Source organism: Mus musculus, chromosome 19, assembly GCF_000001635.26.
Source record: "Mus musculus strain C57BL/6J chromosome 19, GRCm38.p6 C57BL/6J".
Lineage (NCBI taxonomy): Eukaryota > Metazoa > Chordata > Mammalia > Rodentia > Muridae > Mus > Mus musculus.
The window spans coordinates 45615120-45630524 of record NC_000085.6 but is presented as its reverse complement, the minus strand read 5'-3'; the positions used below and the strand labels follow the sequence as shown (position 1 = coordinate 45630524).

The 15405-nt window shown below is 48.8% G+C and overlaps 1 protein-coding gene across 9 annotated transcripts in view; it reads left to right on the top strand.

Annotated features, from left to right (window-relative positions):
* Fbxw4 (F-box and WD-40 domain protein 4) overlaps window positions 1-15405 on the top strand; it is an 82267-nt gene that overhangs the window by 29996 nt on the left and 36866 nt on the right. Inside the window, exon 6 of one of the 9 annotated variants that reach the window (XM_011247259.3) lies at window positions 8955-10786. The exons of the other annotated variants lie outside the window; for them this stretch is intronic. Within the exon in view, the coding sequence (XP_011245561.1) occupies window positions 8955-9033 (79 nt within the window). The 3' untranslated portion in view covers window positions 9034-10786. Of the gene's footprint in view, window positions 1-8954; window positions 10787-15405 lie in introns of those variants that run through there. 9 annotated transcript variants of the gene reach the window in all.

Below are 15405 nucleotides of genomic sequence, written 5' to 3'. Positions count from 1 at the left end.
GTTGTGACTCACTTCTGCTTTGTTCCCTGAAAATGTCTTCTGGTGTATCCCTTACAGGCTCTGGGTATCAGGAGAGGAGGAGAGGTTTGGGGTCTGCCAACTGGGCCGCATCCATATATGGAGAGGAGCAGAAACAGTGGCAACTTTGTGGAAGGGCAGCTCAGTTTTATTATTTGATGTCTGTGGTAGTTCGCCGTGCATGCTCCTGTTCATGCGCCTGGTTCTCTGGAGACCAGAGAGGGTGCTGAATCTGGAACTGTAGCTACAGATGGTTTTGAGCCACTGTGTGGGTGTCAAGAATCAAACACAGGTTCTCTGGAAGAGCATCTCTCCCCATCTCTCCAGTCCACAACTCTTTAAAACAAACAAACAAACAAACAAACAAACAAACCCCTAAAACCAGAATCAAAATAAGTCTTGCTGTGTAGCTAGGGCTTGTCCAGAACTGATTATACAGCCCAGACTGGCCGTGAGCTAGAGCTTCCTGCCTCAGCTTCCCAATGGCCAGGATTACGCCAAAATGCAGTTATTTCTTCTGCTTTAACTAGCCAGGTGTGTTGGCTCATGCCTGTAATCCCTGTACCTGGGAGGCTGAGGCAGGAAACATTACCCATGTATTTAAGGCCAGTTTGGGCTATAAGCATCAGCCAGCCTAGGACACAGAGTAAGACCCTGACTCAAAAACAAAGCAAAGTATGCAAAATAAAAATAAAAAGTAAAACTGGCCAGGTAGTAAGTGGTGCACACCTTTGATCCCTGCACTCAGGAGGCAGCAGCAGGCAGATCTCTGTGAGTTTGAGGCCATCCTCGTCTGCAGTTCCAGGACAGCCAGAGCTACACAAAGAAGTCCTGTATTGAAAAATTGCTGCTTTTTGGCTATTAATTGTTATTAAAAAACATTTTATTGGCATATAGTCACTGTACCTACTGTTGAGTTTCATGTAGACAGTGTCGTTCAGTGCATCGTGTGCTTTGTATCCAGGCTTTTAAAAGATTTTCTATTGCTTTGTGTGTATGGGTGTTTTGTATGTATGTACACACACACACACACACACACATCTGTGCATCACATATATACACTGTCCCTAGAGGCCACCAGGGGGTGTTGGGACTGGAGCTCAGATGGCTATAGCCACCATGTGGCTGCTGGGGATCAAACCTAGGTCCTTTAGAAGTTCAGTCAGTGCTCTTAGCTGATGAGGCATCGCTCCAGCTCCTGTCTGGGCTATCCTGAACCAAGGAGGCCTCTCTCCTTCCAGGGGCATTTAGAGACTTTTCTATACTTGAACTATCTTAGAAGTTAGTAGAGTCTGTCTTCCTGCTCTTTCCTGATGCCTCTCTCATCCCACCTGAGTGGAATTGGGAAAGTTAGAGGGCCACCACCTCCACCACCTCAGTCACTTGTTTTTATAAACAGGTTGGTGCCCCTTTTGCTCAGCCCCCTTCAGCCTCTTTCTCCTCACTTCATGGAGCCTGTAGCTCTCCTCTTGCTCTCTTCCACAACTCCCTTTCAATTTCTTTCTTCCTAAGAATTAGAGCCGATTAGCCACGTCATTAATTCTTCAATTTGACGGCTGATATAGCAGGACCTGAAACACATTGCTGACCTTAGAGAATGGAGACCCCATTCCTTAGCATATTGACGACGGGAGAAGTTAATTAAAATTCCACAGAGCAGAGGTGTCGGCTAACCTATAAACCTGTCACTTTTCAGAACAAATCATTCCAGCATCTTAGGAAAGAGGAAAGGGACAACCAGTGACCAGAGGGAAGCTAAGTGTATGGGGAGTTCTGGGTGGAAAAATGGAGCCAGCCAGCTTTGTCTCCTTGGCAGTTTCTCCCAAATGCCACCTTTCTGAAAGCCTGTCAGCCAGGCTTGTGTGTGGGACTAGAGAGAAGTGAGTGACAAATGTGCTGGCATCAGGGGACAAGAGCAGCTTGCTGGTGAAGGGGCTCTGGGCTAGAGATTGTCCGTGCACTCAGTACATGGAGGTGTGGGCAGGCTGTCCCCTGCACCCCAGCCTTAGAGACTTCTACTCTAGCCACATCCTCTGGAGAACGCTAGGTTACTTCTCAAGAGAAAAGACCACATAGCACCTATTACAGATGGTGTCAATAAGAGAAGTTGAGAAAGGAATTTGATTTGAGATGACAGTAAGCCAAGTTGAGGGTCTTGGCCATAACTTGGACCATGAGTAAGAGTGTGACTTTCTAATACTTGCGTTACTGTGATGTACGTACCACACTCTGTGCAGCGCTCTCTCTGTGTGGCCTTTCTTGGCTCTTTTCTGCTCTCCTCACATCTCCTTCAGTTTCCTTGCTATATTTTCCTTGCCCTGGATGACTCTTTTGCCCCGTGTTGGCTGACTGTTTAGTGTTAACTGTCGAGTTATTTGATATGGCTTTTTCCTTAATTTCACAAACGATGGCTTAAACTCTGTTTTTGTTTATTTTGTTTCTGAGACAGCTTCTCACTCTGTAGCTGGCCTGGAGCTCACAGAGATCTGTCTACATGTGCCTCCCCAGGTCTGAGATTCAAGATGCGTGCCACCATGCCTGCAGACTCTAGCTTAAAAAACTTGCATTCGTTCTTTCATTTATTTGTGTGTGTGTGTGTGTGTGTGTGTGTGTGTGCGCGCGCGCGCGCGTGCGTGCATGCTCACATGCCTTTGTGCCTTGGTTGCACATGTAGAAGGCAGAGGACAACCTTCAGGAATTATTTCTGCCCTTTCACCATGTAGGTCCCAGGGATAGAACTCAAGTTGAATTCTCTTCTAAAAAAGCTTGTGCTGGACATTCTGACTTCACACTAGCCATCTAGGGCATGTGCTAGGGTTTTATTGTCCCCCCCTTTTTGTATTTAGAAATATATGGGCTAGGATCTCTATACTGTATTATTAGGTCCATGTCTCTCCACTTTGTCCATGACTTTGAGTCTTTAAATAAGTAAATAAATAAATAAAAACACACCAAAAAAAATTTCTCTAAGCCTGGTAGTGGCAGCACACACCTTTAATCCCTGCATTGGGAGGCAGAGGCAGGCAGATATCTGTGAGTTCGAGGCCAGCCTGGTGTACAGAGCGAGTTCCAGGACTGCCAAGGCTACACAGAGAAACCCTGTCTCAAAAAAAAAAAAAAGCAAGCTCTCCAGGTGGGCATGGTAGAGCCTGCCTTTTCCTAGTACTCTGGAGGAAGAGGCAGGTGGATTTCTGTGAGTGCCAGGTCAGCCAGTGCTGCAGAGCAACGCCTGTCTTTTCTTTGAAGCTCCAGCTCTCAGCTTCGAGGCACTCCCTCAGCGTCTTATCTAGTGCAGCATGTGCTTAGTGCTTCCAAGCTTGGGCTTCCCTGGTCCTTCTGCCTCCCAGGAGGTGCATGGTTCTTTTGTAGTTTGCTTGAGGTGGCATCTCCATGGGAATCTCTCTTCCCTGTCCTCTTCCTTTGAAGTGATCCTCACTGGCTGCCTTCTGTCACCTCCCTGCCACTGTTCCTGCTGAATGTGTTTGTCGGTCACTGAGTTGGCAACGTGAGGGGTTGTGAGCAGCCACTGTCCTCTGAGGACAGGCGCTTCGCTTCCCTCGATGCTTCGCTTCCTTCTCAGTGAGCGTCTTTCTCCTGTTAAACAGTCGGTCCTGTGCACTTTGTTGATGATGTTCTTTGTTTCTAAGTTTCCCCTTCTTTTCATGTGTTTGTACCCAGGAACTTTTAGCATAAAATATGGGCCCCAAAACTCCAGGCTTAATATGAGGTGCTTCTGACCAATAGAAAGCAGAGATTCTGACCTGGCTCTAAGTATCACCTTTTGTTTCTGTGACTTTGAATTTTTAATTTGCAAACAATTGTAGAGGTGATATTTAATAGCAGTTATGTGCTCAAGGATATATTTGTTTTATTTTTTATTTTTGAGACAGGCTTTTTCTGTGTAATCTGTCCTGGAACTCACTGTGTAGACCAGCCCAGCCTTGAACTCAGAGTTCTGTCTGCTTCTGCCTCTCAAGTGCTGAGGTAAAAGGTGAGCACCGCCCTCCTGGCCCCCACATATCTCAAAGCTATGTTTACTCAAACAAACAAACAAACAAACAAACAAAACAAAACAAAAACTAAAAGGAACAGCAGGCTTCAGAGGCAGGTGGCAGGCAGGCAAGGGCTTTTCCCTTTGCTTCCTGCGAGCCCACCCACCCTTCTTACCCTGTTGTCAAGACTCAGCTCTTATGAAATGAGGCCCTGCTCCATATAAGAGTTTCCTACCTGACTCTGTTGGGTGAACAAGAGGACATAAAGAAGGCACACAATGTTCTTGAAACAAAATGGTCTATGTCTTCCACAGTTGTGTGGCAGACACATAATTTTAAAAAAATTTAATATATATAGCCACAATATACATATACATATACATACACACACACACACACACACACACACACACACACACACACACACACACACACACATACACACATATATTCACTGACTTCAGATACACCAGAAGAGGGCATCAGATCCTATTACAGGTGGTTGTAAGCCACCATGTGGTTGCTGGGAATTGAGGAATTGAACTTAGGACCTCTGGAAGAGCAGTTAGTGCTGTTAACCTCTGAGCCACCTCTCTCCAGCCCCTAGAAACACATTATACATGGTCTCAGATATAGCTTCTAAGATCACTGTGAATTCTTAATACCTTCCTATGAGTTAATACAGATTAATATATTTATTACTATTTAAATAATACTTCTTACCTGAGTGAAGTTAGTAAATACAAAGCTCTTTTCCCCCTTTATTTTAAATTTTATATTTGGTGTTTTTGAGGCAGGGTCTCAGTATTTATTTCTGGCTAGCCTGGAACTCACTATGTAGACCAGGCTGACCTCAAACTCACAGAGGTACACCTATTTCTGTCTCCCAATACTGGGATTAAAGGCCTGTACCACCATCCCTACCCCTATACAATACTATTTACAAGACTTTATTCCCCATTAAAAGTAGACTGGAGAGATAGCTTAGCAGGTAAGAGCCCTGGCTGCTCTTCCAGAGGACCCAGGCTCAATCCCAGCATGCACTTGCTCCAGTTCCAGGCCCCTTGAAAGGCTCTTTGAGAACCTGAAAACACTCGTTGGAGTCCAGAATTGACACAGGTCATGGTGAGGAAGGCCACCTATGAGAAAGACCTGGGCTCACTTAGGTACATGCTTCTGCTATTCCAGGAGCACGCAGACACTTAGGGCTTTGGTTGTCTGGATGCCTCCATCTACACTTGGGGCCTGTGATGAAATGAATCTTATGTCTGCCTGAAAGGAGAAGGGAGAGCATCTTGTAGCTCTTTTTTTCTCTGCAGACGCCATGCCTACTTCCCCGAAGTGAAAAAAGGCACTGGGTAGAGAGAGCCCTTGCCTCTGTGGACACCACCACTGCCGTGTGAGCGCCTGTGGTCAGAAAGGTTTCCCCACACTCTTGGGTTTTAATCCCTTCTCTCCTGCTTCTGTCATCAGGGAAATATATGAGTGGTATAGGTGTAGAGACTTGACTTAGCCGTGTTATTAAATATACAATATCATTTTGTGCACTGTGGCGGCCTGTTTGTTTTGTGGGGGATTAGTCCAAGTCTGCATGAAATGTACCAATTCAAGTTTGTAAAGTGAGTTGTGGCCTCTGGGGGGTTTGATGGAGAAGCTGTTCCTTCTTGCTTCATTTCTCCCAGAGGTGAGGGTGAGGCTGGAAGGAAAGCCAGCTCTGGACACTGCTTGGCTGTGGATGCTGGTACTGGGAGAGCAGGGTGTTTGTTCCAACAGCTACAGGGTTTGCTGTGTGCTGTGTGTGGTAGATGCCACCACCAACCTGCTGAAGTATATCTTTCTTTACCAATGGTTAATTACATGTGGAGTGTACTCTGACAGGTTTGGGAGTTGAAAAAAGAGGCAGTTTCAGCATGGGTTTCATTGGTTCTTTATGATGTTGCTGTTTTCTGGCCCTGGGCATCAACTCACTGCTTTGCAGGGAAGAAGAGTCAAATATAAGGAGTCCATCTGTGGATTTCAGTTTTCTGGTTGGTGATGAAGTGCAGTATATGAAGGGGCTCTCCAGCCTCGATAACCTGAAGAAAGAGGAACAAATGACCATGGTGCTTCGTCTTTTAACCAGTCCTCCGGACGGCTCAGGTGGACCACAGTAGCTTAAGGATCTTTCTGTCTCTTTCTTCTATCCTAGAGTAGGGGCAGAGGAAAGAAGGCTTAGTGCTAAACGAGGCAAGAATGTCTCCTTGTCCTGAAGTGAGCCAGCCAGACACTGGAGGGAGTGTCCTGCATATGACATCTCGACGATGAGAGTAGGAGTTTATGCAAAGTCAGCAGAGGGCAAGGGGCTGCTGTGGCTGGGAGAGGAGTTGCAATACTTGGAGTAGAATAGATGCTTTGAGCAATGCTAGGTGGGCCCACTGATTCCGCTTAGAATGTGCTCAAGTTGTCAGGCATTGGTGATCTGTGTGCTGGGGGCATTGCATTGGGTCAGGTCCTGCAGAACCCTCGTGCTGTGCTCTTTATCTGGGGGAGGGGTGGGTCACTGTCTATGCCAATTCAAGCCTCTCAACGGGCCATAGCCATCAGTAGCAAGAACCAAACACTTGGGATGGTTTCAGTTCCTAAAACTGAATTTCAGCCATTTCTCAGGGTAGGATGGCACATAGAGGCTCATGTGTTGATGTGATGCCTGGCTGGCTTAGAACCCATTTTTAGTGTGGTTGGTTCCTTTGTCAAGAACCGACTTAAATACCACAGTAGGAAATGGGCTACTGCAAGGTTAGATGGCATGCCTAGAGTTGATGTGCTGAGGCTGTGTCCCTTTAGCAGGGCTCTGTGTCCAGTTCCCAGTGTCAGTATTGGTATTTTTTCTTTTAGATTTATTTTTAATCAGGTATTTTGTGTGTGTGTGTGTGTGTGTGTGTGTGTGTGTGTGTGTGTGTGTGTGTATGTGTGTGTGTAATGAGCCACCTGGCATGGATGCTGGGAATCGAACTTAGATCCTCTAAAGCAGTCCGTACTCTTTTTACCCACTGAGCCGTTTCTCTAGTCCCCTGGTCTTTTCTGTCTCTGACATCTCCCTTTCCACTCCAGCCTCCCTTCCTTCTCTTACTCATCTGCTCTTTCATTCCGTTTCCAGGTACTAGGTAAGAATTGCTGTTACCACTGGGTGTGTGGTTTACAGAGGCAAGTGGATCTCTTGAGAGTTTATGGTCAGCCTAATTTACAAAGTTAGCTCCAGGATAGCCAGAGCTATACAGGGAGACCCAATCTCAGAAAAACTAAATAACAAAGAGTTATGATCTTGTTGTCCCTAGAGAACACACCACGAACTGGATGGAACAGACTGACAGGGGGGTCAGATGGGTAGGCAGTGAAATGTGGTAAATTCTCAGAGGACACAAACAGACGGGAGGAAAGAGCTCTAGTGTCACTGGAGTCACAGCAGAGAAGTAACAGGAGTCCAAGGTGGTTTACAATATGTTTCAAAATAAACTGGAAATGTCGGTAGTACATTTTATTGTTTAAGGCAGGGTTTCACAGTGTAGGCCTGGCTGTCCTGAACTCCTGTGTAGACCAGGCTGCCTCAGACTCAGAAATCCCCCTGCCTCTGCCACTAGGCTTTGGCACGTGGAGATGATCAGACTTGATGGCTATACATGCATGAACACACCCGATTACTACACTGCCCCTGTAGATCTGTGCAGCGCTGATGTGCCAGTGAAAAATAAAATGAAGAGCGGATGGAGGGATCAGTGGCCTCGGTCCTACTGTCTGTACCGCCTGCTACCTGAAGTCCACCTCTACCACCTTTTCTGTGTCCTGTGTGCAGAGTGCTCACCTGTATTGTCCTTTGATCACGTTCTACTGACAGGGGGGTCACTTAGCACATATCCCAAGGTGGAAGCATGCCTTAATGTCAAAATTAGGGTGGGTTTCCCCCATTTTCCCTTCTTTCTACCTTTTTCTTTCTTTTTCCCCCCTTCTCTTTAAACTTCAGTGGGTGATGAGGCAGAGAGGGAGGTGGGAGGGGAAAGGGGAGCCATAAATTCAGAGACCTGTGTAGCTGTTCTCTGAGCAGCCAGGAAGCCTCTGATGTCTCCAGAGCACTTTCATTAACATTTAAATTAAGGGTTTGTTTTCCAGGCTGTTTTATAGGCTGGGACCTTTCATGGCCTGTCACATGCGGCACCCACCCCCTTCCCCAAGCAAGTGTGTAATTGTAGCCACTGCTCTGTCCTAACTCTGGGTTGTGGCCGGAGGTTCAAAGGGAGTTGTTGAGGATGAAGCTGTGGCGGCCGGTCGTACAAGCTGTGACAGTCAGGCCTCAGATGAAGGTGCTCACAGGACTCCAGCACCTCTCCCCTGACCTGTACTTTTCTTTGCCCTTGAAGGAACATATTTCAATCCGAGTCTAACCTCTTCCACACTTGGTTCCCTTGGGCCATGGGCAGGTGGGCAGGAAGCCTCTGTGCCTTTGGACCTGGGAGCAGTGTTAGTGAGATGTGACTCTCCCTGCCATCTTTTCCTCCTTTCATCTTTTTAGCATCTTGATGCGTTTACACACAGGTTACCATCTGCAAAGAATTTACAATGTGATCCTTAAAAGCACCTGCTCGCACAGCTAGATAGCTGTGGGTCCTCCACTCTCAGCCACCAGCTTATGCATCTGTGCTGGAAAAGCTGACTGAGGTCATTGAGGGAACTGTTCTTACAGTTAGGAACTCAGGGCAAGTGCTTCTCACCTGTAAGGGACGGCATTTGTATTGAATCTTCCTTTCACCAAACTATTGGGCAGTGCAAAGGGTGCTTTGGAAAGACATCCCTGTGTGCCTTCCCTCACCCTCAGTCTGCTCTTCCTCTGTAAGTAGCAAGAATGAGCACTCTATGCCCAGGGCACACATCCTCCCCCACTGCTGGTCTCAGCTGGATTTCTTCTTTGGACAGGAATGAGAAAGACACTGGACTTTCTCTGATGAGAAGCTGCGGACTTTCTTTTTCTTGGAGCACTGACTTCACTGTGTGAGTCAATACATATTTCTCCTTATCTCACTAAGCAACTCAAATCGTCCATGACTTACCTGTCAAGTGGGAGATAACTAAATGTCACCTATGCCTGTCCCAGGTAGCCTTGCCAGCAGGTGGACACCTTCATGCCCTGGGGTTCTGCCCGAAGGGAGTGAGGGAGGTGCTGGGCAGACCCCTCTGCAGGTGGTGCCCGGCTCGGATTGCAGGCTGGTGCTCAGCTCTTGCCTAGTGGTGATTAATCTGGGGCTCAGCCAGCAGAGGCTCAGGCAGGGCAGCTTTGGTCCCTCACTGTGAAGACCTTTGGCTTGGAGACACAACTGATCTCTGTAGCTTGCTTCGGCTTGGGGTTTGATCTGTCAAGGCTAAAGAGTAACCTGATGGTGGAGCGGAAGTTTCTAGCCCTGCCTGACTTACGGCACTGACCCATTCCAGTGGCCCTGTCATGATAATGCTCATATATTTAAGACGATTTCTCCACCTGTTAGCTGTAACACTCAGATCAGTCAAAATAGGGATCTTCATGAAAGGTGCTGTTAGTTTCTTGAGCCAATAGAGCTTACTTCCATAAGTGGACTGAGGACTGGGAGTGGGTAAAAAACGGTACCAGTGAGGCTATGGCTGGCTCAGGAGCAGACTATGTTCGGGAAGGGTCATATTGAGGTGTCCTTCTGCAGTGAGGTGGCCCTCGGGCCGTTTCAGGCAGATTTCACTTTAGTATTTCACTTTAGACGTCTTGGCTTCTTTGTGCTCCATTTCATTTCACATTTCTTTTTCTAAGGGGGCCTCTACTTGCCCTTGTCATCACTGCTACCTTTGCTGAGTGCCAGTCCCTGTACCCTCCCGCTGGCTATCCATGGAGCCAGTCGTCTGCCGTGGAGCCCTTCTCTAAGGTCAGAATAGGCTCCGTTTGGTTATAAGCTTAGGGCCCAAGAGTAGGAATTCTGCTGATATAATAGTTTCCTGTGTTTGTGAATCTCTTCTATATGTTGTCCTCTGACCTCCACGTTCGTGCTGTGGCATACGTGTGCCAGCCATGGCATACACAGAAACACACACACACACACACACACACACACACACACACACACACACGTGCGCATACACACACACAAGATTAAAATGTTTAAAATAGCCACAGGGCCGAAGATATAGCTCAGTTGGTTTGGACCTGTGTTTGATCTTCAGAACACGTGTTTGAAGAGGGGGCGGGGAGGGAGAGAGGGAGGCTAAGGAAAGGAAGAAGCAGAACTGGGTCTAAGTAGCTCATTCTCGGAACACCAGCAGGGAGGAGGGGGAGCAGGCGGGCCACTTGGGCTGGCTAACTGGCAGCTAGTCTGGCCTAGTTGGTGAGCTTCAGGCTATTGAGAGACCGTGTCGCAAACAAGATGGTGGCTGAAGAATGAACACTCAAGAGTTCATAATAAACCACAGTGATGGTTTCTTTAAGGAGTCAGGGTCTTTCTATTTGGTCCTGACTGTCCTGGAACTAGCTATGTAGGCCTGGCTGCCTCAGACTCACACAGTCTCCAGCCTCTGCTGCCCAGGTGTTGGGTTAAAGGTGTGAACCACCACGCCCAGTTAGGTATACTCACTTTAAATGTACAGCTCCCTGGACTCTGTCCACAGTTTTAGAATTGTGTATCATATTTCAGTTTCAGAAAATTGTTATCCCCCTCCCCAAGAGCCTTTCTTTGTTCCTGGGACGTGTGTGTGTGTGTGTGTGTGTGTGTGTGTGTGTGTGTGTGTGTGTGTGTGAGAGAGAGAGAGAGAGAGAGAGAGAGAGAGAGAGAGAGAGAGAGAGCGCGAGCACGCTGTGTAGGTGTGAGCGCTCACGCATGCGTGCGTGCGTGAAGGTCGGAGCCAGTGCTGGGAGTCTTCCTTTATTGCTTTTGCCTTTCACCTGGTTGGGAATCAGAGCAGTTGTGACAAGCAGCCCCCGGATCTACCTGTCTCAATCCTCCTGGTATTGTGGTCACACATGTGCCACAGTGCCTGGAATTTACACAACACAGGTCCTCGTGTTTGTTTAGAAAATACTTTATTCAGTGAGTTCTTTTCTCAGTTCTTTTCTCCACTTGGACCCTTTTATGAAGAAGAAAAAAAAATAGAAATAAAGAACTATAAACTCAGAACCATTTTTCTCTGTCATGTGATCCTCTGGTAGCCCATCTTCTAGAAGAGTGGAACGTTGCTTTGCTGGGTTGTCTCATGTCACGTACGAAGCCTAAGAGAAGAGCCAGTTTTTACCTCTCAAGACGTTATAGCAGTATTAAGGGGCGTTATAGCAGTATTAAGGGGCGTGTGTACCCACAGCTCTGTGGCCTGCTGTATGTATATCACTGTGAATGTTACCAGAAGCTGGAGTAGTCTGCAAGCAACTGAGGAGAACAGTCGGTTGGCTTGTTGAAGATGTGCTTCACGGATGCTGTGGAGTTTGAAGTGGGACTAATCTGGTGCCCCTGCTTACGATACAGAAGGGCGTTCAGGCAAGGGTTCGAGTGTGGGCAAAGGCATAGAAAAGGATGGGGAAGACCAAAAGTAGGTCTGGGGTTCGAGGTTGACTCCCTGGAGGGGAATTTGAGGGCCAAGTTGGGAATGGATTGAAGAGATGATTTAACTTCAGCCTGAGGGAAAACAAGGAGCTTGAGACAGTTCTGAGTGGATTGAAGTGGTGGGGTGGAGAGGTGGGGTGGAGAGGTGGGGTGGAGAGTGGTGGGGTGGAGAGGTATCTGCACACAGCAGTGAGGCTTGCTGCTAGGATGCAGTCCAGAGTCGGTCCCGTCTGCAGAGAGTGGAAGGGAGAGGCTGGTGAAGACCTGAGAACCTGAGCGTGATGGGGCTCTGACCTGAGCAGACCCAGTTCCCGTGTCCAAGGGCAGCCGGGTGGCAATGGCCAGAAATGGCTGGGAATGGTGGCCAGAAGCTCAGATGTAGGGTTGAAATGTGGAAGGCCTCAGCCTAAGAAGAAGCAGTAGACATAAGGCAATGGAGCTACACCAGAGGAGACCAGAGATAAACAGCAGACAAGGAACATGGAAAAGGAAACAGGAAAGCTAAGAGCTGGGAAAGGGAGAGCGCCCCAACACACACACACACACAGTGCAGGGCGGGGCTTTCTGTGCAACTTACGTAAGCCAGCTGCCAGCCTGGCTTGTTGGGTGGACACCATAATGGTGAAATGCAGGGCCTCCATAGTGATGTGTGGGGTGGGACGTGTGTGTGTGTGTGTGTGTGTGTGTGTGTGTGTGTGTTACCATGTTTTGTCTTTCATAAGTCGTTGAGTTCAGCATTCGCTTCCTAACTGCAGAAAGTTTGCTTTCAAGTTCCCACTGGTTCTGGTTCTGGTTCAGGTTCCGGTCTCTGCCGTCTGCCCTGTGGTTGTAAATAAAAATAGATGCAGAGTAGCAGCAGATACATCGCAAGGCAGCATCAGTCAGAGGTCCAGAAGAAGGTGATTGTGAAGCCCGGGTGAGGCAGGCGGCTGGAGCTCCTGGTTGGGACCGCACTGGATGGAGATGCAACTCTTGGGTGAGACTTTCAAGTAAAAGAACAAATAGCAGAGCAGAAACAAACATCAGATGCTCGGACATCTGCAGAGAGGCAGCCAGCTGAAGTGTTCTGTTGAGACTTCGCTTCCTAGGGTTGAGCTTCTGGCTTCTATTCCCACTGCAGGCATTCTCATGTCATGAGATGAACAGCAGTAACCACTCTGGAACTGTCGCTCAAAGATACACGATTTTTACTTTGTTGTTGTTGTTGTTTTGCTGTTTCCTCTCTGACACAGTGTTGGTTGGGTCAAAGCATCCCCAGACAAGGGGTCTTGAGATAAGCATGCTTTGGTCTGAAATGCAGGCCAGAGGGCAACTTCACTTTTAGAGTCAGAGTCGGTTTCTCAGTAGCTCAGACAGTGCTGTTTATTAATGCAGTGTACATTCTGGGTTGATGAGATTTCCCCGTCAGTCTAAAGAGTGAGATCTGAGCTGGCGCTTGTCAGTGGCATGAGGGATGGGTGAGGCTCAGACTCCACGTTATTCTGGCATCCAATTCGAGAAAGAGAGGCTGGTTTCGGACCCAAGGAAGAGCCAGGGACCATATTGGCATTCGGAAAGATTTGGCATGGGAGCCACAGGGCTGCCTAGGTCCTGGGCTTACTGGCCAACTGTGTCTCTTAGGAAACCTTTTCTTTAAAGAGAATTGAATAAGAACTTTCTAGTCCTCTTTGGATCCCCTTGGGTAGTAATTCCACAGGGCTTGTCACTTGTGTTTGAAGCTGGTGCTGAGGAGGGCGGAATGAAGAGAAGTGAGGGGGTGGAGATGGGAGGCAAGAGGGAATCAGAGAGAAATTTTATTGAGGGAGTTTGCTGGGTTTATGGGAGGGAATCTCTCCCCTCCTCCCCATTCGGATTTGAAAGGGCCGGTGCATCTTTGATTAGGTGCAGGTCAAAAGAATTTACACATTGTGACCTTAATAACTAGAGGTGATTGGCAGGCGGGCTATGGGGAGGGGGTGGCGGGCCCCTTTCATCTCACTTAGCACAGAGAAGAGACAATGGACCAGCCGATTTTCCTTGTTGTCCCTTGTTTGAAAAGGTCTGGTGTCTCTACTAGGTACCTGTGACATGGGGGTCTTGATTGGGGTCTCATAAAGGCCCCTGTCAGTGTGTCCAAAGGCCAAGAGTACAAAAGCAAGCCGTGGGTGGGGGTCTCAGCTGACCACTGAAGAAGGGAGGGGAGGGCCCGGGAGGCAGTGGAGGGAGAAGCAACCCCGATGGGAGCCCTTAGAGAGGGAGGGGAGGGGGGCAAAGAAGGGCCATTTTTGTCCCTAACTCATCAAGCACATCTGCAGAATTGTCCAAGCTACTGCCTCCCAGTTTCAAAGGAAAAAAAATGATCGTTTGATAAACCGTCCTGATTCACCACTTTCTCACAAGGGTGGGAGACCCAGTCCTGACCTCTGTATGATTTCACGTCAGAACAGGGCTTTCTTGCCCCGCCTCCAAATTGCTAGAGAAACTTTGAAATATATCCTGTGGCTTTCTCTCTCTTTTTTCCCCCCAACCCCCAATTTCCCACCCTCTCCACCCCACTGGCTTCTGTTCTCTCCCTGGGCACTCCAGAGTCTAGGCAAGTAATTAGTCCCTTCTTTCTGGGGCACAATGAAGCCAGGGTGTTTGTCAGGCCCCTTCCCACCGCTCACAGTGCTAGGGGCCTGCGGGAAGTACCAGGTGGCATGTGCACTGTGTTCCAGGCCTGTGCAATCGCTGAGGGATAGAGTGAGGGATCCAGGGAGCGGTGTGCACAGCACATCCATTAATGGTCTGCACACAGTGCCTGCATTTTTCCCAGGTAGAAGCTGTTCACTGCACTCAGAGCCCAGGTGGGAGCCCTTGGCACTGCAGCTATTTCCCACCCTGCGCTTAGTCACTTGGAGCTAACATGGGAGACCAACAGGCCGCGTCTCTTGAGAGCCTGATCTTTGTATCCAATGTGTGCACCCCCTCTGCCCTGTCAGTTTTGTGTGTTCACGGAGTGTTGATTTTAATGCGGCCTGTGTAGGTCTGGGAGGCCAGGCTGGGGGGCCTCGGGTCTTTGTCTTGCAGGGCCTCTTCTTGGAGGGTCTTCTGCCCTAGAGGACAGAGACAGATTTGAAGGTGGTGTGGTATGCCAACACTGGCTGGCAAAAGATTCCCCCATCTCTGCGTCTGTCACAGACCACTGCAGGGTGCCTAGAAAACAAGGGCCCCTTGGGGTGCTCCAAAGCACGCTTGCCTTGCCGCCTTGCCGGGCACCTCCCAGCCACTCCTTGAGATGGGTGGGGACAGGCAATTCTACCCTGTAGGCTGCCAGCTTCAAGTGAGTTGAACCCTCCTGGTGACTGTGAGATCCCAGGAGGCAGGGCAGGGTCAGAGAGGCAGAGGGCAGGCAGGATGGTAAGGGGAGAGATCCAGTCAGCTGCAGGACTGGTGCAGTGGTTAGGCAGGGCCAGTAGGTGTAGGCAGGAAAGAGGCAGAGTGGTGGGAGTGCTCCTGGAATGCTCATCTCCTCCAGGCATAGAGCTCCGATGTAGAGGGAAGCATTGGGGGGTGTCAGGAGCTGAGAGGGCAGACTCTGTACCTTGCTGGGAGAGAAGTTACAAATGTAGGAGGTACGGGTCCAGCACTTCAGGAAGGCCTGAGGCCCAGTTAGAGCTGAGCTGCTCTGCCTCTAGGCGGTAAAGCTTCTGAGAATCTGGGCCTCAGGGAGGGGGGGGGAGCAGGTGGGGGGACCTACCATCCTGGCTAGCGGGGTTGTAGCCCTAGGCCTGAGGCCTTGTTCTGAAGCACGTGGTTTTCAGAACTGAGCTATGTCTTCACTGCTCATAGGGATCAGA